This window comes from Anolis carolinensis, chromosome 2 (genome assembly GCF_035594765.1).
Source record: "Anolis carolinensis isolate JA03-04 chromosome 2, rAnoCar3.1.pri, whole genome shotgun sequence".
Taxonomy (NCBI): domain Eukaryota; kingdom Metazoa; phylum Chordata; class Lepidosauria; order Squamata; family Dactyloidae; genus Anolis; species Anolis carolinensis.
Window position 1 is genome coordinate 92491739 of NC_085842.1, and position 26927 is coordinate 92518665.

The 26927-nt window shown below is 39.4% G+C and overlaps 1 protein-coding gene across 5 annotated transcripts in view; it reads right to left on the reverse strand.

The window, feature by feature from the left end:
• Window positions 1-26927, reverse strand: part of sgcd (sarcoglycan delta) — a 906913-nt gene that overhangs the window by 93152 nt on the left and 786834 nt on the right. For 4 of the 5 annotated variants that reach the window (XM_062973866.1, XM_062973867.1, XM_062973869.1 and 1 more), the window contains one exon: window positions 7754-7826. In XM_062973866.1, the coding sequence (XP_062829936.1) occupies window positions 7754-7826 (73 nt within the window). Of the gene's footprint in view, window positions 1-7753; window positions 7827-12022; window positions 15274-26927 lie in introns of those variants that run through there. The other variant, XM_062973870.1, reaches the window with a different exon arrangement.

Consider the following 26927-nt stretch of genomic DNA (forward strand, 5'->3'; position numbering starts at 1 on the left):
AACTAATGTGACACAGAAAGACATATGCACTGTGGCATTGGGCATGCTACATTAATGAGCCAGACTGCAGGAAACTTGTATTGGACAATATACTGTTATACTGTGGTCTCTGTTGAATTGCTGCTGCTGTTTAATGTATCCACAGCCCTTCTATCCTAGTCTCAACTTATAAAAGAAACTAAACAAAATTTTAATCTATATATTTTCTTTTGTAGCAATAAGAAATTCATAAGGCAAGCACGGACAACTTATGTAAAAGTGGTTCAGATCAAAAAAGATGAAAGGCTGTTATAAGACATCCTACTTTTTCTTTTTATGAAATGTCAGATGTTACATTCTTAGGTTTATCACAAATGCTACTTTACCTTTACATTAATTCACCAAGTCACCACAAGGCAAAGATGTATAAGAAAAAGACAATAGAAAAAGTTGCCAGCCAAGAGCCGATGCCACTCCAGCAAGGAAAATGGAATGCCTGATTGCAGAAAAGGTGATCCCACACTTGTAAAGCAGCCTGTGATCCAAAACCATTTGTCAAAAAAAGGATGATAGGAAGTCTGTGGAGAGTGATGGCTGTGTAATCATTTGGAACTTATGGCTCTTAACAACAGACAAGACATTTGTGAAAGTAACAGAGTGGGAGTAGAAAGGGAAAGAAACCCAAGTCCAGGGTTTTGGGTGCATGTGCATAGTATGACTTTAGTCATATTGTGCCTGAGGCATTGATTCAGTGATGAGGCTATGGTACAAAGAGAGAATGAGTGTTTGATTAGACATTAATTGCTAGGTTGAAAGACAGACAAATGAACTTGTTAGTGATCTGTAGCAATGAGTACAAATGATAAGAAAGGACAAGTTTTCAAGTAATTCATTCAGGTTTCTACATGAAATGCACATGTCGTTGTGTTAAAGAACCTTTCCACATGATGGAGTGACCAACATATCAATCTACTCTATATAGTGGCTGCAGTTTTGCATGACCTGCCTCCAGGAGGATGAAGGAAGGCAGTCAGAGTGATTGGCACGCTGAAGAGGAGGAGGGTCTGTTGGAGGAATGGGCTCTGCAGAAAATGCTTCAGCTGTACTCATCACCCTGCCTGCCAGCACAGGAGGAGGAGCGTTTCCTGCTGCTCCCTCCCTCCCCGAATGCCAGTGAGAGGAAGAGAAGGGTGGAGGAAGAGACTTTAAGAACATCTGCCTGCCGGCTGCTCCCCCATTCCTCACCACCCCGCCTGCCAGCACAGGAGGAGCGTGTCCTGTTGCTAACCCCCTGACGCCGGTGAGAAGAGGAAGAGGGTAGAGGAGGAGACTTTAAAAACATCTGCCAGACACTCCCCCGTTGTTCACCACCCCGCCTGCCAGCACAGGAGGAGGACAGCGTCCTGTTATTCACCCCCTGATGCTGGTGAGAAGAGGAAGAGAATGGAGGAGGAGACTTTAAAAACATCTGCCAGCCGCTCCCACGTTACTCACCACCCCCACCTGCCAGCATAGGAGGAGAAGCCTGATGTTCGCCCCCCCCATGATGGTGAGAGGAGGAAGAGGGTGGAGGAGATTTTTAAAAACATCTGCCTACCAGCTGTTCCCCCATTGCTCACCACCCCCATCTGCCAGCACAGGAAGGGGAGTGTGTTTGTTCCCCTCACTGCCCCCGACGCCAGATCTTATAAAGGTGGCATTCCCCGGGAGACACTGTGGGGCGAAGAACAGTGTGCCGCAGCTGTGGTGTGCTTCAGAGTGGAGGGTTGAGAGTTGTGTGGCTCCTCCTGCAGCCCGGAGGCCGCCACCGCCTGTTCATTTGTTCCTTGCCTTCCTGTTGGCACCTTTCTGGCAGAGCCTTTTCAGTCTTCACTGACTCAGTAGCAACCATGGGGACTGTGGCTGGGATTCATTTAGGCCTCTCCATTGCCATAATAATAATAATAATAATAATAATAATAATAATAATAATAATAATAATAATAATAATAATAATAATAATATGTTTATTTGTATCCCGCCACCATCTCCCCCGGAGGGGACTCGGGGCGGCTCACAGAAATATCAAATACAAAACAATAACAATATACAATACATCAATAAACAATAACATGCACCAATCGTAATATATGCACATTAACAAAAAGAATAAAAACACACTTATTAAAAACATAGAATGTAAAAACAGTGAGGTTGTAATAGTAGGTTAGCAAAGTGCACATCATAGGTTGTAAACTCAAAACATAGATAAAGTGCTACAGATTCGTTTGAGGTCAATTTGGGATGAGAGGAGCCCTGAGCTAATGTCAAGTAACCAGGAGAAGTGTGACCAATGCAGGAAAGGTCGAGGAATATAGTTATAATTATGATGGGGATGGGCGATCTTAACCAAAGGCCTGGGTGAAAAGCCAGGTTTTCAGGCTCTTCTGAAACACCATCAGGGTGGGGGCTTGCCTGATCTCCCTAGGGAGCGAGTTCCAGAGCCGGGGGGCCACCACGGAGAAAGCCTTCTCTCTCGTCCCCACCAACCGTGCTTGTGATGGCAGCGGAAGCGAGAGGAGGGCCTCCCCCGATGAACGAAGAAATCGTGCAGATTCATAGGGGGAGAGACGATCACAAGGGTAAGTGGGTCCCAAACCGTTCAGGGCTTTGTAGGTAATCACCTGCACTTTGAATTGGGTCCGGAAAATGAATGGCAGCCAGTGGAGCTCCTTAAACAGGAGGGTTGATCACTCCCTATATTGGGCTCCAGTTAGAAAGAAGGCTGCCGAACATTGGACTAATTGAAGTTTCTGGGCCATCTTCAAAGGCAGCTCCACGTAGAGCGCATTGCAATAGTCCAATCTAGAGGTAACTAAGGCATGGACCACCTTGGTCAAGTCAGACTTCATGAGGTACAGTCGCAGCTGGCACACAAGTTTTAATTGTGCAAAGGCCCTCCCGGCCACCACCAACACCTGAGCATCAAGCGTCAGCATTGAGTCCAAGAGGACCCCCAAACTGCGGACCTGCGCCTTCAGGGGGAGTGTGACCCTGTCAAGCACAGGTTGCCACCCTATGCCCCGATCAGACATATGACTGACCTGGAGGACCTCTGTCTTGTCAGAATTAAGTTTCAGCTTATTCACCCTCATCCAGCCCATCACAGCTGCCAAGCACTGGTCCAGTATCCGAGGGGCTTCCTTGGAGTTTGGTGGAAAAGAGTAGTAGAGTTGGGTGTCATCTGTGTCGAGATGGCACCTCACTCCAAAACTCCAGATGACCTCTCCCAGCACTTTCATGTAGATGTTAAAAAGCATGGGGGACAGAATGGAACCTTGCGGGACCCCACAGGTCAATGGCCAGGGGTCCGAGCAGGTGTCCCCCAGCTTCACCAACTGGGAGCGGCCCTCCAGGAAGGACTGTGTGACACCTCAGGCAGCGTGAGCACTGGGAATCAGACACGAAGGCCAATAAACAATCTAATATCTTTATTAAGGAAATAAAGGAGGAAATAAAAAATAAGCAGAGTATATATTCCAGCAGTAGACCTTTCAGAAAAGGTCAAATATAGTCCAGTAATATGTAAGCAGATATCCAGTATTAGAGTTCAAAGTTTTAAATCCATTAACCAAAACACACTCAAACCTGTAGGCTGTTTGAGTGGGGAATTAAGGCAAGAGCTGTCCAGAGTTCCAGGGCTCAATCCGAGGCTAGGATGCAAAGCAAGGTAAAGTTAGTCGTGGTAAAGCTGAATCACTGTCCAGGCTTGACAGGAAGGTGAGAGGCAGCCGGTCTACTCGAGAGTAGCGCGCTGCAGAACTAGAGTCGATGTGATCCCTCAACTGACACGTTGAACACCGCAAGATCTATTTGGTGCCCAGAACTTTTATGGGACTTTGCTCTCCTCCTCAGCCAGGTGTCCGAGCTCTTTCCCAAGGGAAAATGACCAAGACAACAACTTTGCCAGATGCAGTCCTCCCTGAAAACTCTCAAGGAAACCAGCCTAATTAACGCTGGCTTTTTCTGCTAAACGAGCGCTCCTTCTCAAAATCTGTTTTTCCGCGTGCGAAGCCTCCCAAGATAATCGGCGGTCAAAACTAACATTCTCTGGAGAACCGGGCTGAGAGCCAAGGCCCTTTCTTGTGAACTGTGGGCTAGAATTGTCAACAGTGGGCACCTGGAAAGGGATGGAATCAAGCGGAAATGGCGGAAACCCCATATCTTCTTCGGTCTGCTACATAATAGCGATGGGGTCATGATTCGGGGGTCTCTGAGACACTACAGACTGGAGCCACTGCAGAGCAGTACTCCCAAGGCCCATCCCGGAGAGCCGACCCAGAAGGATACCATGGTTGATGGTATCGAAAGCTGCTGAGATGTCCAAGAGAACCAGCAGGGTCACACTTCATGCCACTGCTGGGTAGAGGGGCTCCTCATTGTCCCCTCATTGCCGAATGCTGCCGCCACCCACTTCTGTAGTTGGCTGCTACTCCAGCTTCAAGGACTTCTCGACATTTTATCTCACTGTTTGGACCTATTTTTTAGTTCTGTTTTTGGGCTTTTTTGGGCGGGGGGCTTAGGTTTTGTTATACATAGTTGGCAATGGAGAAAATTGAACCACCAAATATCTGTGATCTAATAGGTCAGTCCTTGCAACTGATATTCCACCATATTGTGATGTCTCAGGGACCTTTGACCCATGACCCCACAGCCATCATAGATCAAACTGAAGAAGATATGGGTTTTTTCCCATCTCAGCAAGATTCTGTTCCATTCCAGATGTCCCCTATTGACATTTTGGTGCCAAAGCCAATTACGGACGCCCTTGAAACAGAGCCTGGTTCCCTGGAAAGTGTTGTGTTTGATAGGAAGTCTTTTCTCAAAACACATCGCTCCCATAAGGAGTTTCTGAGACGAAGCGCGAGATTAGCGGAGAGAGACGATTATAATTAAACTGTTTCCCTTGGGAGGTTTCGGGGAGGCAGGCATGTTGAAACAGCTACTTTCTCTGGGAACAATTGGGGAGTTAAACACCTGTTGGGGGGAACTCTTGAACTTCCATAAAAGTTGTGCACTGAGCTCTCCCTATCGTGGTGTCAACGTGACTAATCAAAGAAGAACATCGTCCCTTGTTTCCGAGCTCCTAAGCGGCCTTTCGGTGCGCTTACTCACGAGTAGACCGGGAGTTGCGTTTTCACTCCTGTTCAAGTTTGGACAGCGTTTCAGATCCACCACGAATTACCTTGCCTAACCTCGAATCCTTGTCTGAACTTTACTTCAAGAATCTCCCGGTGAATCCTTGCTCTTTCCCCACTCAAACTTCCAAAGAGTTCGAGTGTGTTTCGGTTATTGGATTGTAGACTTTGGACTCTAATACTGGACATATAACTTCATTTATTTGGACTACTTTTGATCTTTCCTATAAGGACAATTGCTTGACTATATACTCTGCATACTTTTGTTTTATTTTTTATTGCATTAATAAAGATATTAGATTGTTTATTGGCCTCCGTGTTGGTTTCCAGTGCTCACGCAGCCTAGAGGTGTTACACATATTGACACTTTAAGCAAGAAACGGGACCATCTATTTTCTTATGTATCGCTATTGGTGAAGGTTCCTATGGCTGAACTGTGCAAGGGGGAGAGGGAAGAGTTGGGGAGGAAGTGGATTTTATCAGGGAGGGAAGGGAGGAGGAAGGAAATATCTTGGAAGGGGAGGAGAGTAATGGGAAGATTTTGGGATCTGTCAATAGATATGATAGACCAGCAAATTTAGATGCAGATGTTATTTAGGGGGGTGGAGAGTCATCTCGCCAGTGGAACAATTATTCCCATAATAAGATTTTGCAAATAGATATACTGGCCATTGAAATATTAAGTTCCTGAACAAATAGGAACAGATGGGGTGCCCAGGAAATGGTCAAAAATAATTAGGCCAGATCCTTTTTAGGAAACCTAAAGATATTAATATCCATTCTATGATATGGCTCCAGAGAAATGGCTGCAGTATCCACCTTCTGCTTAAATTTGGAGATGTTTGCATCATCAAGAAATTGTTTATGCTTAGACTCACCTTATTTAATTGGGGAATTACAATTAGAAAGGTATTTTCAGACCCAGATATCCGTTCTTTTGTGGTGGGGCTTTCATCTAGACTCCCAAATAAACAGCCCATCAATAGCCCCATGCAACCTCAGATCACGGAATCAGATTTAAATTAATCACCAGCCACCTCTCCAAAGATCAGGATAAACCATAAAAATATATCTATACTAGCTCCATCCCCAGAATCACAAAAGTGATCCCCAGAACTTTTTTCAGGAAGCCCCAACAGTTCTTTTGAACTGGTTCTGGTTGATTCCTTTAGGACCTTGCCTTCGCCTATAACCTCTAGCAATTGACTAGTTTCCCAACTTAGTCCTGCCCCCTTCCACTTAGAGACTACCATGGGTACCCCTGAGAGAGGGGAACCCCGGAGCCAAGGTGCCACAATTGAGACTGTGCTGGGAAGGAGGAGGTGTGACCCACAAAGCCATCCCAGGGAGAAGCACAACAAAATTCTTGAGACCCTGAGGTAGATAGATTGGATAGCCTAAAGGATAGGCCCCTGGGGCTCCAAGACCTGTTGGTAAATGCTAGGTTTTAAATACGGTTGGTGGGGATGAGAGAGAGGACCTTCTCGGTAGTGGCTCCCTGGCTCTGGAATACCCTATCTAAAGAAATTAGACTAGATCCTACCCTTCAAGCCTTTTGGGCAAGTTTAAAAACATGGGTCTTCAGACAGGCCTTTGAGCCTGTGTAATCTGGCCCGATGATCAATTTTTACAATTTTTACTGGGATTTTACATGTATTGTGGTTTTTATACTTGTGTCATATATTTATACTGTTTACTTGTGTACTGTGGTTTATATGCGGCACTATAATGCGTCTGTGAGCTGCCCCGATTCCCCCCAGGGAGATGGTGGCAGGGTACAAATAAAGACTTATCATTATATTTATTATTGTTTAGTAGATCTTCAAGCAGAACTGCGTAACCCCTGGTCCTACCCTCCAGCTGTGTTGGAAAGTCAGGGCTAGGACTACAATAATAGTAATAATAATAATAATAATAATAATAATAATAATAATAATAATAATCTTTATTTATACCCCGCCACCATCTCCCCAACGGGGACTCGGGGCGGCTTACATGGGCCATGCCCAAGACAATACAATATAAACAGCATATAAAAGAACAGCACATCACAATACAATAAGCAATACAATAAATAATAATATCCATTACAAAATAAAACATCTGGTTATGTTCCTCTAGCAAGATGTAAGCCTATCGCATCATTAACAGAGGTCCTCTAGGCTCCTTCAGGTTTTCAACATCTGATGTAATCATTTCACATCTGGTTTCAGAGACACAACCCAGATCCTTCTGCAGTCTCTCTCCTCAGCTGTGTATCAAGTATAGAATAGCTGAATCTGTGCAAACTGTAATTTGACCACTGTATCACACAACTGCGTTCTTTCACTCTGTCATTCAGTGTGGCCTCCTGAAATCTTCTGTCTTCTTGTAATTGAGGTCAGAATTTATTTTTTTCATTTTAAAACTTCCTAAAAAGAATCAATTGCAGAAGGGTAGCAGACGTATATCTACCTTGTTGTAATTTCTTGGCAACTATGTTGGCCACAAGAGAATCTGTCCCCTGTTTTGATTGCAAGGTGAAATGCCACCAGTCAGAATGCTGAATGCAAGAAAGCTAACTTCAAGTAACACAGAAATGAAATTTCAAAGTTTACCTTAGTTCCTTGAAGGGATCTGCCCTGACATTAGGAGTTTCTATGGATTTAGGGAACACTGTGCCTTCTGCTCCTGAAATCACAAAACATAAAAACGAAGTGGATATATTATAAACTGTTAGTAGGGGAGTGGTACTCCAACCACAAAGTGATGTATTTTACCATTAATCAAACTGCAGCCCTGAACACAAATTTTTATCAATATCCTGAGTAAGGCGAATGACCCCCCCCCCCCCCATATCATCAACATAGTTGTCCAACTTTTCAGTTCAGGAACCTTTCTGCAAGGTTTAAAAGCATGCTCACTGGGCATCCCGGAAGTTGCAGTCCAAAAAAGTAACATTTCCATGCTCTCCATACTTTGCAGATCACAAGCTGACCCAAATTATTATTCCCGCAGAACAGGAAAAATAACATTCCAGGAAACTTGTTACGAGGGGGCTTACCTTTGTTTTTCTTGCAAAGTGCCTTTTTTGAAGGAAAAAAATCCCCATGGTGTGTTACCTTTTCATGTAAAAATGACTTCTCCATCCCTAAACCTGCCCTTATCCCTTACCCAAAAGGCTTGGGACCAGAAGTTTTAGATTTCAGATTTTTTTTTCCAGATTTCGGAATACTGTATATACATATATGTTCACAATGCTAGATAACCTTATAAAGGCTTTTGCACATTTTTAAAATGTCAATTTAAGGATTATTTTTGGCAAAATAGTTTACTTTTAAAAAGGATCTTGGTTATATTTGGAGATTCGGATGGCACCTACTTCAATTAGTAGGAGTCCTATTCTGATTCATAATCCAAATCTCCAAAGCTTCATAATTGCTTCGTTAAGATTCATTCCTTTAACGGCATTGGGCAAAATTGTGAGGCTCGTTTCTCTGTCATTTTTATGGTTATCAAAGTATTATCTCATAAATTATCTAAAAGCCTTTTTTGCTCTCAGATATACAAGTTGTGTAGTTTATATATATGTATTATTTTACAATACTTTTAGTTCACAAAACAGAGGTCCGAAGCTTTGCACACCCCTAGTAAAATGTTCATCTTTATTACTGAATTTTTTTCCTAGTAAAGATAACTTAATTTTTTTCCAGTTCAAAAGATCCTTCTTTATTTCCTTCCAAACTTGTACATCATTGTTTTCAAATATTGTTGACATCTTCTCTGTAAGCCAAATTCCCAAGTATTTCACTTTTTTGTCTATTTGAAATCCCGAGTTTTCTGTCAATTTTTGTCTGCCTTTCTGTTGTACATTTTTAAAGATTTTGTTTTTTTTCCCTTTGTTGACCTTAAATCCTGATATTGTGCCATAATCTGCTAACAACTAATTTACCGCAACTATTGATTCTGCTGGGTTTTTCATCAGCAGCTTTAAGTTGCTGGCATATGCACATATTTTTTGTTCCACTTTTCTGACTTTTAAACCTCTTACATTAGAGTCACTCAGTATTTGATTTGATAGCACTTCCAATGTTGTTATGAAGAGAAGTGGTGAGAGAGGGCAGCTTTATCTAACTACTTTAGATATATCAAAATATGCTGTTAAATCTCCATTTACTTTTATTCTTGCTACTTGTGGTTTATAAATTGGAGTTATTCATCCCATGAAGTTTGAGCCCACTTGCATTTTTTCCAACACTGTCATCAAAAATTCCCAGCTGATATTATCAAATGCTTTCTCTGCATTCACAAATATTAGTGAAGTCTTTTTCTTATTATGTTTCTCCCAATATTCCAGTTCATTAATTGCTTCCCTGATATTATTTTTAATTTTGTCTTCCTGGGAGAAATCCATTCTGGTCTTTTTAATAATAAATTTCATTAAAACTTTCTTAAATCTTTCTGCTAATACAGTCACGTATATTTTGTAATCTGTATTTTAAAATGAAATTGGTCTGTAGTTTGCCATATTGGTTTAATCTTCTCCTTTTTTAGGAATCAATGTTATAGCTTACTTATATGTATTTGGAAAAGTTTGTGTTGTCTGTATTTTTTGAAAAAAGGTGCCATAGTTCAGGGGTCATCTGGGCCCACCTTCAACTTTCAATAGCTTTCCACATTTCCATTACTAATTTCTGTGCATTCATAATTTTTTGTTTACTCTTAGTCAATTCCATTGTTTTAATCTGCTTAAAGTATTTCACAATTTGCATTTTATCAGTCTTCTTACTTTTGTACAATTTTGCAAAGTACATTGAAAATGCTTGTGGTAGTTAACAGTTTGATGTTATTTCTCTCAAGTTTTCTTTAATCTTTCTTAGTCTCTCTAAAAAAACTTTGTTCTAATTTATGTGTGGGAATTTAAATATTATCTACATTACGATGGGATTTTTATTTTGAAGGCTTTTTTGCAAAGAAGCAGAGACAAGTTAATGGCTTTACTTTGACTAATCTCTTAAAACTTTTTCTTGTAGAATGTGAAACTGGAAAACTGTTTCACTTCTGTACTGTCAAGGGCACTCCAGATCAATGTTGTAATTATTCCCTCTGAATATATAACTCCCAAGCAGACCCGTAACCAGGATTTTGATTTGGGGGGGAGGTGAGGTGAGTCTGAGCGAGAGAGGATATATCCTAGCAAACCTTTTGTATCGTTATCCCAATACCCCATGCATATGGGATATATTGAGCATGGTGATCAGATCATGATATGAATAAACATAATAGTTTAAATAATAAATGTAAGGCCTTCTCGCGGACCACCCTGAGAATTTCGGGGGGGGGGGGGGGGCTGAAGCTACATGACTGCCAGGTGCAAATCCCCAATGGGGTTTCACCATATGAAAATTTATTTATTATTTATTACAGTATTTCTACCCCGCCCTTCTCACCCAACAGGGGACTCAGAGTGGCTTACAGTATAAAACACATATATAATAATCATAGTAACATTCAAAATCAGTTTAAAATTAAATTACATTTAAAACATTCATAAAAACACATATACATTTAGGCGTATTTCAAGTACGAACCGGGTCTGTCAATTATATCCTGAAGCCTATGTTACAGACGGTGCTGCCAAAATGATGAATAACTGACAAAAAACTTTTTTGGAGTCTGCTTCCAAAATATACCAAATGAAAAAAAAGAACAAAGTGAATTATAGGTGACAGCACCTATATGTTGGCTAGAAGTAGAATGTTATGCAAATATCAAAACTACCAGAATGTATCAAATCACTTCAGTATAGGGCTTGTAAAATTGCATTTTATAGCAAAAGAATGAATATCCTCAGCACTTTTTAAAATCCTATAAAATTTGTTCAGATGGATTTGGTACCTTTTGGAGAGAAGCTCCTCACCTTATGTCTTTTTGTGACACATAACATCTGTTTCCTGAAGCAATTGTTTCACTCTCCCCAATAGTAGGTCTATCCATTATGTTTTAGAAAAACCTTACGCAGTTCTTTCCCTCAGTATGAATTGTATGTGATCCTGATTTATTCTTTTGGGTGTGCCAACCTTCCCCTTGCTCACTATGAGACTTGGGTGGGCCAGATACATTACACAAAAATGTCATTGCTGTATTCCTTGAAAATCATGTGCTCTGCTATGGTTCCACAGGCTATAAAATATTCAAGACTGGAGATCCCATCAGGTCGTAAGATATTCAATATGAAAATACATTTTTGTGTGGCAGTGAGCAAAGAAGTCAATAATACATTGTATTATCACTCTTTGATCTTTTTCAGGCAAAAAAACTTGGTTGGTAAATCAGCAAGTGTTCCCTTGTTTACTATTGAAAACATTTCTCCATCTGTTGTGAACAAGCTGAAAAGGAAAATCCTGTTTCTTTGGAAAACCTAGGTAGCATTGTCTTCAATCAGTCAACTGACTTTGGAGATGTATCTTCACACATCTACAATCTACTAGATAATGTTAGAGGACAGCTAGGCTGTTGCGTATTTATACCTGCTGTACATGCCATGAAAATAAATTATTCTCCCTCTTTATTATTTGTAAAAAAAAAAGTTTGATTAAACCCCAAGCCTAGCAAAAAAATCTTTCTTGTGACACAGTCTAATTTACCAGCAATAATGTTCATAAACACTTTGAGTGGAAAATCCATAAAGCTATTTCGGCTTTAAGTTCCATTTAATGCCCCTCAAAAATGATTTCATCAATGTGTATTCCATTTGCTGGCTTTCTGCCCAATAACTTTATTCCATACAATCAATCAGGAATTTATAAAGCATGTGACAGGATCTATCTAAAGTGTTTTGAATTATTGTAATGATTTAAGTAGTTCTTTTAACCCCCCCCCCCCCCCCCCCACACACACACACACTGGTGAATGTTGGGAAAATAAATTTGTCAAAAATCCCTCATGTGCATTCATTTGTGGCAATAGCAAGAAGGAAAGCTTTTATATTAAAGAGATATGTACTACACGCTTTCTCAGACACATTTGGTGAGAGCAAAGACCTTGATACCAATCTACATAAACGTATTAACCATTCAATTAATCCGCTCTGCTGGCTAACTTCTTATATCCATTGCTACATGGCAGGGAACTTTAAGTCCTTATGTTCCGTTAAGAGACAGCTAGGAGAAGAGTGACTGATCAATTGCAGTATTTTCCTTTTGACCATTTTTTAAAATGCCTTCTGCCACTGCCAGTATCTTTTTGGATTGAGCAAACTCATCTCATTCATGCAAAGAGATCAATGGAAGGTTGAACAATATTCATTTCCCCTCCCCATTTTTGCATCTAGACCTCTCCCCTCACTAAAATGAAAAAGTTGGTAGAATAAAAGAGAAATAATGTGGCTCTTACATTCTTGGCAGAGTTTGACTTCTCAGAGATATCACGTTAGCTGCAGTCTACTGTTTCTCTCTATTTTGTATGTTCGGTAATCTGATCATTCACATCTTCCTTCTGGATTGCAGGTCTACAGCAAACTTCTACAAAATTGTCCCCACTGCTTTCCTATCCTAAAATTTTTACTCAAATACTTCCAAACTACTTGCCATGTCCCAAGTCAACAATTTATTTACAGATGTACATATTTTTGTATACATCAGTAATAATGCTCCTCCGCTTCCTTTCTTGTTTAGCCTATTCCTCAATTACTATATACCTCAATTACTGCCAGTGGGTCAGTGTCTTTAGAAAGTGCTTAGAAGGTAGTTACTCTTTTTTCTAAAGATGTAAATCAAATTAATAACACCACTAGCCATCTGTGATTGCTTCTGTTAATTACATGCTTGCAAAGCCTTACTCAATTTATCATCTTGAAACACTGCAAACTGTAGAATATCTTTATTAACAGGGAAAATGGTAAGTGATATCTAAACCTCTAATCCCAGCCTTCGAAAAATTATAAAATTTGCTATTGCAGAATAAAAATCTCATTAATGGTGTACCATAAACTAGGTTACCTGGAATTTTATAATAATCCAGAACTATAATAATTTGTTGGCCTTCCTGCTCAATTTCAGGACTTGAACAATAATTTACATTGCACCCTCAAATATACATGGCACTGTACAGTAAAACAACCCAAAACTTGAGGTCCTTCCAAAAGTGTACAATCCAAGAAAATGTATACACACATAAAAGCAGAGAGGGAAGCAAGGAATAACCAAATGCAAAACTCTACCATTCAATTTGCAAAACAAATAATCCAGATAACCTCTCCCTCCCCATGTAATACAAAGCAATCTGACCAATACATGTGACCAAAATATACAAGACTACAAAATAAACTAAAATTCCAAAATCTTTGGAAAACAAAAAAGTTGTTAATTAAGATTTTAAAACAATGAGGAGAGGAGCAGTCTTTAAATTTCAGGGAGACAATTCTGAATAGAAGTGACAAGTAAGAAAGGACAAAGCTGACTCAAGGAAGAAGATATTTTTGGATGACTGAGAAACCTAGAATTCCCAGAACACAGATCTCAAGCAGGCTGATAAAAAGAAGTTAAAGGCTAAACAAAGAGTTAAAAGAAGTGGAGTAACATGATCAAAATGACAGGCCAAAAAAGTCTTTGCAGCAGTATGTTAAATGGAACCAGAAGACTAAAATAAGATAATCCAACTCTGGGAAAAAGGTAGCATACAAATTTAACAAATAAATGAATAAAATAATTATTAATTAAAAAAAGAACACAGTTGCTGGGACACTTCATTTAAGGTTGTGAGTTTGCAAGCACATCTAAACTGTGGAATTAACCTAATTTGGCACCACTTTGACTTGGCTGAATGCTATGGAATCATGGGAATTGCAGTTTGATGGGGCACTACCACTATTTCACAGAGAAATCTGAAGAACTTGCAAAATTACAACTCTCATGATTCCATGGTATCAAACCATAGCAGTTAAGTAGTGTAAAACTGAAGTATTTCTACAGTTTAGATGTACACTGCTCTCCCACGACCAAATGGGAATCACACAAGAATGAGATTGTGATTCCAATCATAGAGTTGGAAGGGCCCCCATGGACCATTATCCATGTTGCCCATTTCCTTACCCATTCCAACCTGTCTATATTCTTCTTGAAATGAAGTGCCGAAATGTGGACATAGTAGAGGCAGTCTCCGACTCACAAATATCCGACATACAAATGACTCATAGTTAAGAACAGGGGTGAGACAACAGGAAGTGAGAGTTATCTACTCCTAGGAAGGGAAATTCACTCCTGAAAGAGTTATCATGGGGAAAAGATATTTCCACTGAGTTTTCTCACCAATCCTTGATTCTACAACAAGCCAAATTTTTCAAAATCAAATTATTATTGGGACAGAAAGCGAGCCAAAATCTTCTGAACAGGGGCACAGGCAGCAAAACAAATGCCACATGGGTGTTAACCCTTCCCTATGCTATCCAAAGCTTTAAAAATGGGTCGAGTTACACTTTGAAATGTACCTGTTTCAACTTGCATACAAATTCAACTTAAGAACAAACCTATAGAACCTATTGTGTTTGTAACTTGGAGATTGCCTGAACTCCAGATGAGCTCTGACTTGGACAGAATATTGTGGAATTATTACTTCCCTTGACTTTTTTTTTCAATTAATTTTTATTGTGATTTTGTTATACAGTACATATTAAGGGGGCAAGAAAAGGGGGCAAGGGGAGGGTAAAGGAGGGGCGTTGGGGAGGGAAGGTTTGGGGGACGAAAGGTTGAGACCAGAGGAGGGAAGGGGTATGTTGAAAGGTTCTGGGGTAGGAAAGGGAGAGAAAGGGGAGGGGAGGGGTATATCTGGGGGGGTATAGGGGGGGTACATTAGGGGGTTAGGGAGGAAAGGGGGTATGTGTGGACTTCCGATCTGTATTCATCTCGTTTCTTCTCTTCAATCACCACCTACAGTCATTTATTCTTTTTTATTCCTTTGCTTTGTTTCTTTAAATAGTCCTCTAAGCACGACCAGTCCGTCTCTTTCACCAATCTGCCATCGTTCTTCTTTAGCAGAAAAGTTAATTTGTCCATGTCTTTTATGTCAATTACTTTATCGATCCACCAGTCTTTCTTCAGTGATTTTTCCGATTTCCAGTGTTTGGCAATTACCATCCTGGCTGCCGTGATAAAGAAGGTAAAGAGTTTGTCTGTATTAGAGTCAATTTTTTCTTGTTGGTCAATTAGCCCTAGCAGGAGAAGCTCAGGTTTTAGTTCAAATTGTGTTTCTAAAATCTTGTTACACTCCCCTAAGATCATTTCCCAATTTTTTTTAATTTTCCTACAGCTCCACCACATATGAATGTAGGAGCCTGTTTGTTCTTTGCATCTCCAACAGTTAGCATTGACATTTTTATACATTTGTCCTAATTTCTTGGGTGTAAGGTACCATCTATGTATGGTTTTCAACCAGTTTTCCTTCAGATCTGTGGAGTAGGTGTATTTCATTTTAACTCGCCAAATAGATTCCCACTCCTGTATTAAAATTGACCTCCCTATATTTTTGGCCCATTGGATCATCGAATTGGTAATTTCCTCTGCTTCTGTCGCCCAGGTCAATAATTTATTATATAAAATAGAAATGTTTTTATTCTCTATTTGGAGAAATTTTCCCCAAAAACCCTGCTCCACCTCAAAACCTTCAGTTTTATCTCTTTTGTATGCTTCTTTTAATTGGATATATTGGTACCACGATATGTTCTTGTTTAACCTCTGAATTTCTTCCAACTCTTTTAATTTCGGTATTTCCGAGTTCCCTGCTTCAATCACCAGTATTTCTTTGTATGTGGGACATTTTAACCAGCCTAATAGCCTTCTATGGTTGGCTTCTAATGGTGATAACCAAGTCGGAGTTTTTGAATGAAAATATTTTTTATATTTTTCCCAGGTTCTAAAGAGAGCTGATCTAATGTAATGATTTCCGAATTGTTTTTCAATTTTTGATTTATCGTACCATAGGTACCCATGCCAGCCTCTTCTTCTCCAGTTTGATCCAGTCTTTGACCCAATAAAGAGCGCTGGCCTCATGATATAATCTCAAGTCAGGGACACCAAATCCTCCTTTATTTTTTGGAGATATCATTGTGGTATATTTGATTCTTGGTCTTTTATTTTTCCAAATAAATTTCATTAATTCTTTCTGCCAATCCTTAAATATTTTTATTTTTCTAACAATCGGAATGTTTTGAAATAAATACATTAATCTAGGGAGGATATTCATTTTGATTGTTGCAATTCTCCCCATTAATGAAAGATTTAAACTAGTCCATTTCTTTAAGTCTTGATGAATTTCTGACCATTTTGCTGTATAGTTTAAATTTAATAATTGGTTATTTTTAGCCGAAATCCAAATGCCCAAGTATTTAATTTTTGATGGGGTTTCTAATCCTGAAATATCCTTCAGGTCCTTTTGCTTTGCCTTAGACATATTTTTGGTGAGAATCATTGTTTTTTTGTGTTTATCTTAAAACCTGCCACTTTCCCAAATTCACCAATTTTATCCAGCCAATTATGTATAGTCTGTTTTGGATTTTCAATAATACATATAACATCGTCGGCAAAGGCCCGGTATTTGTAATTTTGTTTATCAAGTCTTATCCCTTGTAGCTTCTCGTCTTTATTAATTGCTTTAAGAAGTACTTCTAATGCAAAAATGAAAATTAGCGGGGATAAAGGGCATCCTTGCCTCGTACCTTTTTCAATTTTAAAATTCTCTGTTACATCCCCATTTATTATGATCCTTGCCCATTGCTCGTTATAGATGCTCTTGATACCGTTCTGGAACTGCAGACCCATGTCTAATTCTTGAAACAATAATTTGAAAAACTGCCAATTTAAATTGTCAAATGCCTTTTCGGCATCTAATGCTAGGAGCCCTACTTCTTTTTGGATATTTTGATCATAATATTCAATTGAATTGATTATCATGCATACGTTGTCTTTAATGTTTCTTGAAGGCAAGAAACCTGCTTGCTCTTCACTTATCCATTCTGATAAGAATTCTTTTAACCTGTTCGCTAGTACTTTAGTAAAAAAATTTGTAATCCGAATTTAATAACGATATGGGTCTGTAGTTCCGAACATCTGTCATATCCAATCCCTCTTTCGGGATCATTGTGATTCTTGCTTCCTTCCATGAGTTTGGGACAATTCCATCCTGTAATGCCAAATTCATTAATTTTTTGAGGAATCTGATGACCTCCTTGTGTTCCAGCTTATAAAAACCCTCTATGAACCCATCTGGCCCTGGGGCTTTATTATTTTCTAATTCTCTAATTACTTTGATGATTTCTTCTTCTGAAATTTCTTTATTGAGTTTTAATCTTTGTTCCTCCGAAATCTTTTCTAATCTCTGTTTTCCTAAATATTTCATTATCTCTTCGGGGTTTATGCCGTCATCTTTGTAAAGTTTCTCATAGAAGAGTTTAAATTCTTCCTTAATCTCTTTCTCTGTAGTTGCTATCCTATCTTGTATTTTTATTTTTGTAATAAATTGGTTTTGTTTCTTCTTCCTTAATAATCTAGCAAGCCATTTACCTGGCTTGTTTGCATTTTCGAAAGAGTTTTGTTTAACCCATTTTAGTTGTCTAGCCATATTCTCTAATTCCAAACTCCTTTTGTTTTTCTTTACAAGTTCTAAAGTTCTTTCTATCTTTTTGTTTCCAGGGTTGTCTTTTAGTTCCTTTTCCCTCATCGCTATTTCTCTATTAAATTTGTCCTCCTCTGCTTTTATCTTTTTCTTTTTCCATGAATTTAGTTGAATCAAGAACCCTCTTGCTACTGCCTTATAGGCATCCCAAATGTTCTGCGGGCTAGTCTCCTCATTATCATTCAGCCTAAAATATTCCGACGTCATGGCATTGATCTGTTTTACGTCCCCTTCTCATCTAAATAAGTTTTCATTTAATCTCCAATATTTAGGTGTCGATTTTTTATTAATTTGCATTCTAATTGGGCAGTGATCAGACGCCTCTCTGGGCAGGATTTGTATACAAATACTTCCCTTGACTTTGAAACTGTTCTTTTATTAATGCAGGCTAAGATAGCATGTCTAGGTTACGTAAAAGATCGTCTTCTCCCATACAACCCACCTTGAACACTTAGGTTCTCTGGGGGAGGCAGTTATTCCAACCAGCCAGAACCCAACTTGCAACCACCACCCAGAGGACCTTGTCATCGGGCAGCCCAGGACTGTGGAATAACCTGCTGGAAAAGCTCAAACAGCTAAATGAGCTGTCCGAATTTAATAACCATCTAACACTTATCTCTTCTGGCAGGCTTACCCAGACAGTTTTTAAGCATGAATTTTAAACTCGTGTCCTTTGTTTAATCTGTTTTGTGTATTTTAATATGTATTTTATAGAAATACATTTTAATATGTGTATTTGTGATATTTTTATAATGTTTATGTGTTTTAATTCTGTAACCTGCCTTGAACCATGAGGAGAGGTGGGTGAGAAATAAGATTATTATTATTATTGGCCTTCTTTGATGGAACAACATACTGACCAACTTGTGCTCAACTGTAGTTTCAAGGTCTTTTTCACACATAGTAGAGTTGAGTCAAGTATTCCTCCTTCTATGCCTGAGTATTTATTTCATTTTGATGGCCTAAGCATAGAATTTTGAAGTTGTCTCTGTTGAATTAGTTTCAGCCCAGTTTTCTACCGTAATTTAACAAGATCCTTTTGAATTATGTTCTTATCTTCTAATTTGCTAGACCGCTCCCCCCAATTCAGTTTTGTATCACCTGCAAATTTGAGAAGACCCTCCATCTCACCACCTAAATCATTGATTTAAAACATTCAAGAGCACTGGCCTCAAGACAGAGCCCTGTGGCACTCCACTTGAGTCCTTAATTCAATCTGAAGCACAAAAACTGATAACAACTTTTTGAATATGTTTTTTCTACTAGTTGTGGATCCATCTGACAGTGTTTCCATCTATTCCATATTTATTCATCTAATCTAATATTATGGAGGACCTTATCAAATGCTGTTAAAATCAAGATAAATAATATTCACATCATTTCCACCATCTGCTAAACACATGGCCCATTCAGTTTGCTATTGTCTTACACATGCTGGCTCCTACTGTACTGTTATCTTGCAACAGACTCCGTATAATCTGTTCTAAGAAAGGAATAGGGAGAACTACATATAGGGTCTAGAAACATGAAGGAATATACATACTATGATATGAACAAACATGGGAATGAGCCCATAAGTAGTCCTTGACTAGCCAATACATAGTACTATAATAGAAATAATTATAATCAAGAGGTCAACAAGGACTAAGAATGAATGGGCATCAGGGATACTGATTTGAGTTTAACTGCCAGTTCTGAGCTTGCCAGTGCTTTGAACTATTTGTTCATAGTAATATAGTCAAAGCATGTAGTAAAGATCCATAAATGAAATATAAGCAAAAAAGTAATAAACAGATATTTCCGACCCCATGTATAAGATTCAAATGCTGCTACTGCATTTTGATCAGCATTTGTAAAATGGGAATTATAGTGACTGTTGCATTGAAATGTGATTTCCTCTGCTGAGAGAAAGAAGAAACAGAAACATAAGTACTACCATTTACAAAACAGAATTCTCAGTACTTTGCTATCAATTTAAATAATCCTTCTCATTTTGTTTTGTTTCCTATGTCTCGATGGTGACTATTATCAGAGGTTATTATAGTCTGACTGTATACTGCAAAACTGAATACTGCATATCTGCAAGTCATGATCACATTAGAACAAAATTACAAATACTTTTAAATATGCCAAACACATAGTGAGCTGTAGCTATCTATCATTTAAACTCTGCTATGTCAGATTGCAGTGAAGGTACTACATTGATTAGGTACTAATAGAAAACCTGGTTGTTATGTACATACACATACATAAACACAAAGTCAGAAGTTGCTCACAAGCGTAATCCAGTGTCTGAGAAATATAAGTTGAAAAAAAGTTGAGCAGTATGTATTGGAGACAGACCAACACCAGACCTCTAGAAACTACACTTTCCATTTTCAATAGACAGTTGACAGCAGTAAATTCTTTTTTAAAATTCACAAAGAAAATGGAGAATATTGGCATGTGTTTGTACTTGTCTCTTGTTCTGTTGAAAGCAACTTAAAACAGACAGAGTATATATAGGACCTAGGCACATACATGCATTTCAGCAGTAACCACATTTCTTCTAACTTCAGCTTTATTGGGTGTGCAAAGAAGAGGGCACTTTGAGGTGCTTATGGTACACCTCATTAAAAATAATAAGGCTGCAGAACTGATAGACTACAAAGAGAATTGATACCAAATTCATGAACGTGCAAGGTACAGTTTCAACATCATGTCTCATGATTTAACTACCCCTTAAGAAGTACAAGAACAGTGATATCAAACAGAAAATTCTGTGCCATGAGAACACCTTCACTCCGCCCTCAAAATGTTAGTGAGTCTCCACTAATTTTGATTCCAGATGTTTTCGGCATCATTTTTGGACAAGCTTCCCATGGACTTCCATGAACTACCTCTTCACCACAGCTATATTTGTTCCTGTTGCCGGTTTTGGACGAAAAAGGAGCACCTATGTTCACAAAACCAGAAATAGTCCATGCAAAAAAAAAAAAAAAAAAAAAAAGAGTAACCACATAGAATATATTACTCCCAAAAAAAGGTTATATAGATTGAGGATCCCTTATCTGCAATTCCAAAATTAGAAATTCTCCAAAATTGTCTACATGATAGGTTGAGATGTTGACACATTTCCTTTCTATTGGAACTTTGTTTCACGCACAAAATCATTTAAAAAATATTGTAAAAGGTTTATTTGCAAAAATTGTAAAAATAATGAAACTTCTTTAACAAATTGAAATTCCATACAGTGTCTAAAATATCACCTCAAAGTTAGATCTTTCTATTTAAAAAGAAAAAAAAGAAAGAAAGCATGGATTTTAAAAACAACAATATTAAAATGCCAGTAAAATAAACATGGCAAACAATATTCATTCATGGACTAAAAATATATCAAGGTGTATATGAAGCATATATGAATTTTTAAATTAATTAAACATGGATGCCATCTTCAAGATATCTCATCATGTATGTATATGCAAATACGGGTACTCCCTAATTATAAAAAAAATTACAAAATATTTTTGTTCTCAGGCATAAGCCAGGATAAAGACTTTCAAGGAAAAGCAAACAAATACAGAATTAGACTGACTTGCATTTCAATTTGGAAACTATACTGTGTGTTCTTTTGCTAATCCCTATTGGACAAAAACATTATTAATCTGATCTTGGTAGATTCTTCTTCTTTCTCAATTGAGATTGAGATTACACAATAAATGTTACATGTGCACATATACCCTTCTCCCGCAGTATAAGATATGGCTCTTAAAACCCACATGTGGTGCCTTTATCTTACTCTTTTTAATCTTATCAGCTTTATATTCAAAGCCTTGTTTAAACAACATGAGAAGTATCTCTGGAACGTATGACTCTGGCAGCACCGCAACTCAAGTCCTAGAGTCAGCTGATTTTTAATGCAACCTGGATGCTATTTATGTACAATAAAACACTACTGTCTCACTTTAATAATACATTAAATTGCTGAGGACAAGGGTTCCCAAGAAAACACAAACATCATTAACATGTGTACTGACAAAGTGGCAATTTGCAATCTTATTGTGATACCCCACTAATAATTTACAGCTAGTAAAGGAATTCGGTACCTAAAGTTTCAATAAGCTAAGCCATTGACAGGAAAGAGGAAATGGCCATCTAAATGTCTTGGTAGCAGTGAAATCGAATCTTAAAAATCAACAATTAAAAACTGAATGCCTTTACCATGAAAATAGTAAAGATAGAAGATCCACATAAATCAGGTTTTTCATGGAGTCATTGAAACTAAAGGGCAGAGTGGGTAACATCTGGCCAATTTATATGAAATACACTGTGATCATCATCCTGTTGGTAACCCATACAAGCATAAGTCTAACTTGCACCAAGTTCTTCCCTTTTCAAGTAGCAGTTGCCAGCAGCAAACTCCTTTTATAATTTCCAAGGAAATGGGAAACAGTGTTTTGTTTGTCTCCCTGTTCTGTTGATTATTGTGGAGGTTGGTATTATTTTCTTCTTTTGCAATAACCCAAGCCCATCTGTTGTGATGGAGTCTTTGAGTAGTGATACTACTATGAGTACTAGAAGGGGAAGAAAGACTACCCGTGAGCAAGACTCCAATGAGGAGTGACAAAGGAAGCGGATCCGGGAGAGACTTGCGGAGCCTACTGACAATGACTCAGTTGAGGAGGATGATGGGGTTGAGAATCAGGAGGATGGGATGACAAGTTCAGAGGATGAGGTAATGGACTGGACTAAGGTGCGGGAGATCCAGGACATCTTTAGAGAACCCACAAGTAGCGACACGTTCAAGGGTTGGCACAGTGGGGATCCAGCTGAATCTTGGGGAATTATGGGTTTGGATAAAAGATGGACAGATTGGAGGGATCAGCAAGGGGCTTCAGCTGAAAGAAGGTCTGGTGGGGCGTTGCCTGATTCCAGTTCTGAGGAGGAATTGTGAATAAAAGTGGGGTTGGAAAATGGGGCCCTTTTGCAGTCGGCAAGGTGTTGATTGATATTCGTGTGTCCTTGAGAGCTGTTTGGGAAGACGTGTTTGGGAAGACTGCTGTGGACGTAAATTTAATCCAGATTATTCTTGGCTACAGGGGTTGGAACTGTGAGGGTTTTCTCTGGACTACCTTGTGTTGATCTTGTGCATTAGCTGCTGTGCTGCATTCTACGCCTTGGCTCTGTGTTTGACCTGGACTGGATTCTAGTGTTTGCTGCCTTCTCCTGCTTTGACCTGGATTGGATTCAACGACGACGATACTGTGTTTGACTGACTTCGCCAGACATCTTTGGCCCCCCGCTGTTCTTCTCTTCCTGCCTGCTGGCATCCTGCTGTGAATTGGAGTGCTTTTTCTGTTGTTTTGCAAAGTTTGGAGTTTGATCCAGATTATACTCTGGTTAAATCCGTGTTATTTTCCAGGGTTTGGGGTTTTGCTTTAACTGTGGGAAATACTGTGATTTACTGAAGATTAAGTGTTTTGAGCCTTTTTTGAGTTTGTTTTTGGGCTCTTTTTGTTGTGAACTAATAAACTCTACTTTTACTAAAGACTGGTCTGGCGCTTTAAGGGGTCTGTCTTGCAACACCATCTCCTCAACCTCACTTTTGTCTGTGATAGCCCTCTTCTCTGTGGGCAACCTAGTGCTCCTCAGAAGATGTACAATATAGCTGGCTACAGGAAGGACACAACTCTCCTGTTGTAACAGCTCAATTGGCTCCTAACCCACCTCTAGGCACAAATCAAAGTGCTAGTTTTGTCCTACAAAGCCCTATATGGTTTGGGTCCAGATATCTTACTTGATCAGCCCACGATAACTCAGAGAGGGCTATATCTCTGCCCCATCATCATCTCAGGCTTTTATGGTGGGAACAAGGGAGAGGACCTCCTCAGTGGCTGCTTCCAGACTTTGAAACTCCTTCCCTAGAGAGGCCAAGATGGCCCATCCCTGTTCAGCTTTCATCAGCAGGTAATTTTTTTTCCTTCCATGAGGTGTTTAGAAATAGATGAGGGTGTGATTTTAAAGGTGGTGCAATTGTGATTTTAAGAATGCTAGAAAGTTTTAATGCATTATAATATTGTTAACATTTAATTATTTTAACAGTATAAATTGTTTAATTGTTTTTCTATTTTCTCTTTATATTTTAATGTATTTGTATTGTATTTAATTAGCATTGTTTTACATTTATTGTTAGCTGCCTTGAGTATCTATATCAGGTGATAGGTAGGATAAAGATAACAACAAAAACATCAACTATTATTTTCCCTGTTAGCTGTGGATCATGGGAGCCAGGTGGACAGTCTGCCTACTCTGATCTATGTGATGTGGATAATGGAAGTCTAACACATAACCACAAAAAACAAAGTAAGATGGTGGTTTTTTTCTTGGACTGGACTGGTCTTATTCAGGTAGAAATGGTTGGGGGGATAGCAATGAAAGTTTGTTTTCCTTCTTCTTAGGTGAAAGTTCAGTTGTGCTAATTTTTTTAAAGGTGTAAAAATGGCTGTTAAGAAACACCAATATTGTACAGCTGTAATATTCTGAATGTTCCTCCTTCAGTATGCCCATTCAATTATCACTAGAATATTGGGTATCCTTCTTTTGTTGAGATACTGTCAAGAGTCAGACGCCAGTTAGCATACAAAACAGAGTTTATTCTGAAGATAAGCCAGAAAATAACATAAACACAGGAAATATCCTTGAAACACTTCACTTTTCGGTGTTTCGAGAGTAGATTAGACAATAAAAACTCAAAAATGAGCCACACTAATTTCCCATGCTGGCATTCAATAAAAAACTAAATAACGCTTCAATTCAGCTTTGGAAAACAAATAGAGTTAATTGCTGGAAAATAAACAAACTAGAAAAGCAATAAAGCTGCTTCCACGGTGCAGATAAGCCGAAAGCCTCAAAGGGATGATGAATAGCCGTCGTCAGAGGAATCCAAGGTCAGGTCAGGAGGCAGCAGAAATTCCGAAAGACAAACCAATAGTCAGAAGCCGGGAGTAGCCGTCAGTCAGAGGGTGTAGACAGAAGCCAGGTCAAATTCAATCCAAAGTCCGAAGAGGGTGCAGTCATCCAAAACAGGACCACGATAAGACACAGCGAGAGCCAAGCTAGGTGATATCAGCAGATTCAAATCATAGTCCAAGTCCAGTCTTCATGGAAACACAGAGATCCCAATGGCGCCTCAGCAACACCTTGCCACACGCAAAGTGCAGTGGCCAAACATTCCCATTTTATTCCCCTTCCTCCTGGGTGACCAAACACTCACACCCAAACACCAGGTGTCCCAAATCTACTCAGAGTCTGAATTCCACACAGCTAGAGCTCGTGGATCTGGAGTACCTAGCAATTCGTCGGAGTCCCAATCATCCTGCCCACACTTAGCCCCATGAACACTTAAAGAACCATCCTCCCTTCTCCAAGCATCCCAATTGGGATCAGCTCCTGCAGAAACCCCAGGTTCAGAAGTATCCATAGGCCCCAAATCCCCAGACATCTCCGGTGGCTGTGCCCATTCAGTGCCCGCTTCCCCAGCCACCACCTGTTCCTCAGCATCCATCTCCTCATCTGAATCTTCCTCAGAAGATCCCCCATATAGCTCTCTAAGTCGCTTCCTGCGCAACTCCTCCAGTGAACCCTCATCACGAGGGTTTTTTCTTCCTCTTCGAATTCCAACACCATCAACCATAATCCCCGAAGGCGCAGTCACAACAGATACATTTGTCAGGAAACTAATAACAATGAAGTTAGTCGGGGACGCTCTGTGTAAAGTTATGTTTATGTTTAATTAATGTAATTTGTTTGTACTGCAAATGTGTACAGTAAAGTGCTTGAAGAAAGAAAAGGAAGATCTTCTGGTTGTTGCAGTCTCTTCACTCTATTATTTCCAAGCTGCTCTGGGTTTGCTGCCCTGCAAGCAAGCTTAGTCATTAATCAACAAGAGACATCCTTAGGTTTTCATTCAAAAAATAAGGTCATAAAACTAAAGTGGAAGGAAAGATTGAATGTTTAAATTCATTAACTTTGGAAAAGTTTTCTAAGGGCCTTGTCACAAAGGCCAGGTGAAGCATCCCACGTCGCTTGGCTTCCGGGAGAAAAGAGATGGGCGGCAGGTTGAATCTGTTACTCCACATTCAGGTCCCTCATGGTGACACTTTCCCCATCTTATGGGGAAAGCGTCACCCGAGCTCCAAGAATCTTTGCTGGTTCCACTCTACTGTATAATGAATTAACTTCTACCTTCACTATATATCAAACCCTTTAAAAAAAATCTCACTCTTATTTTATGATTAAAATGTTTGAGCACCTTGCAAGTAAAGTCTAATGGAATGTATTAGGTGACAGCATCAGGGCTCTTTCTGCTCTTCTATTAAAGGACTTACACTAAAGAACTTTTCTGAATTTCATCCTTTCTTCACCTCATCACCTAATCCACCCTGAGTCCCCTCGGAGAGATAGGGCGGAATACAAATAAATTATTATCATCATCATCATCATACTTCCTAAGTGTCCTAGGACACTTCTTTAGGGACAGAGCCTTGTTCATGGATGGAGCTCCATGCCGGCCATCACATGATGCTGTGTGACTTCCGGTAGAGGCCCCACCTCTACTTGTACATGGGAGCCTTCCCGTGTTGTGGTGTGTGAATTGAAGCCAGTATGCGCCTGCCCTGTTTGGGTGGCGCTCCCCAAACATCACACAGGGGAGCTGCATAGTGCCAGAATGGCATGTGGGGCACTTTGTGCCTGCAGTTTTGCCACACTTCCTGGTGAAAACAGCACAGGTGGGATGTGCTCCTCTGTGTGACAAGGTTGCCTGTTTGCTTTTATACAACAACATCCTTTAATCAATAGTGTTTCACACAGGTTAGAAACTGCTTATACAGTTGATTTGGAAAATATCCCTTTACATGTCTATTGTTAAAAGATGAGGTTCAACTTACACCACATAATGCCATTCCTTCTTTTGAAGCTCTTGCTTGGATATTGCGTTAACATTTATAAACAGAAATATGGCTAATTAAAGCATTAGCAAGATGACAAAGTAGACATCTCTTTAATTAGGGCTGGAGTACTAGACGTTGTTGGACTCCAGCTGTTATCAGCCTCAGAAATTCTGGGCAATGGTGAGAAAAGATGGCA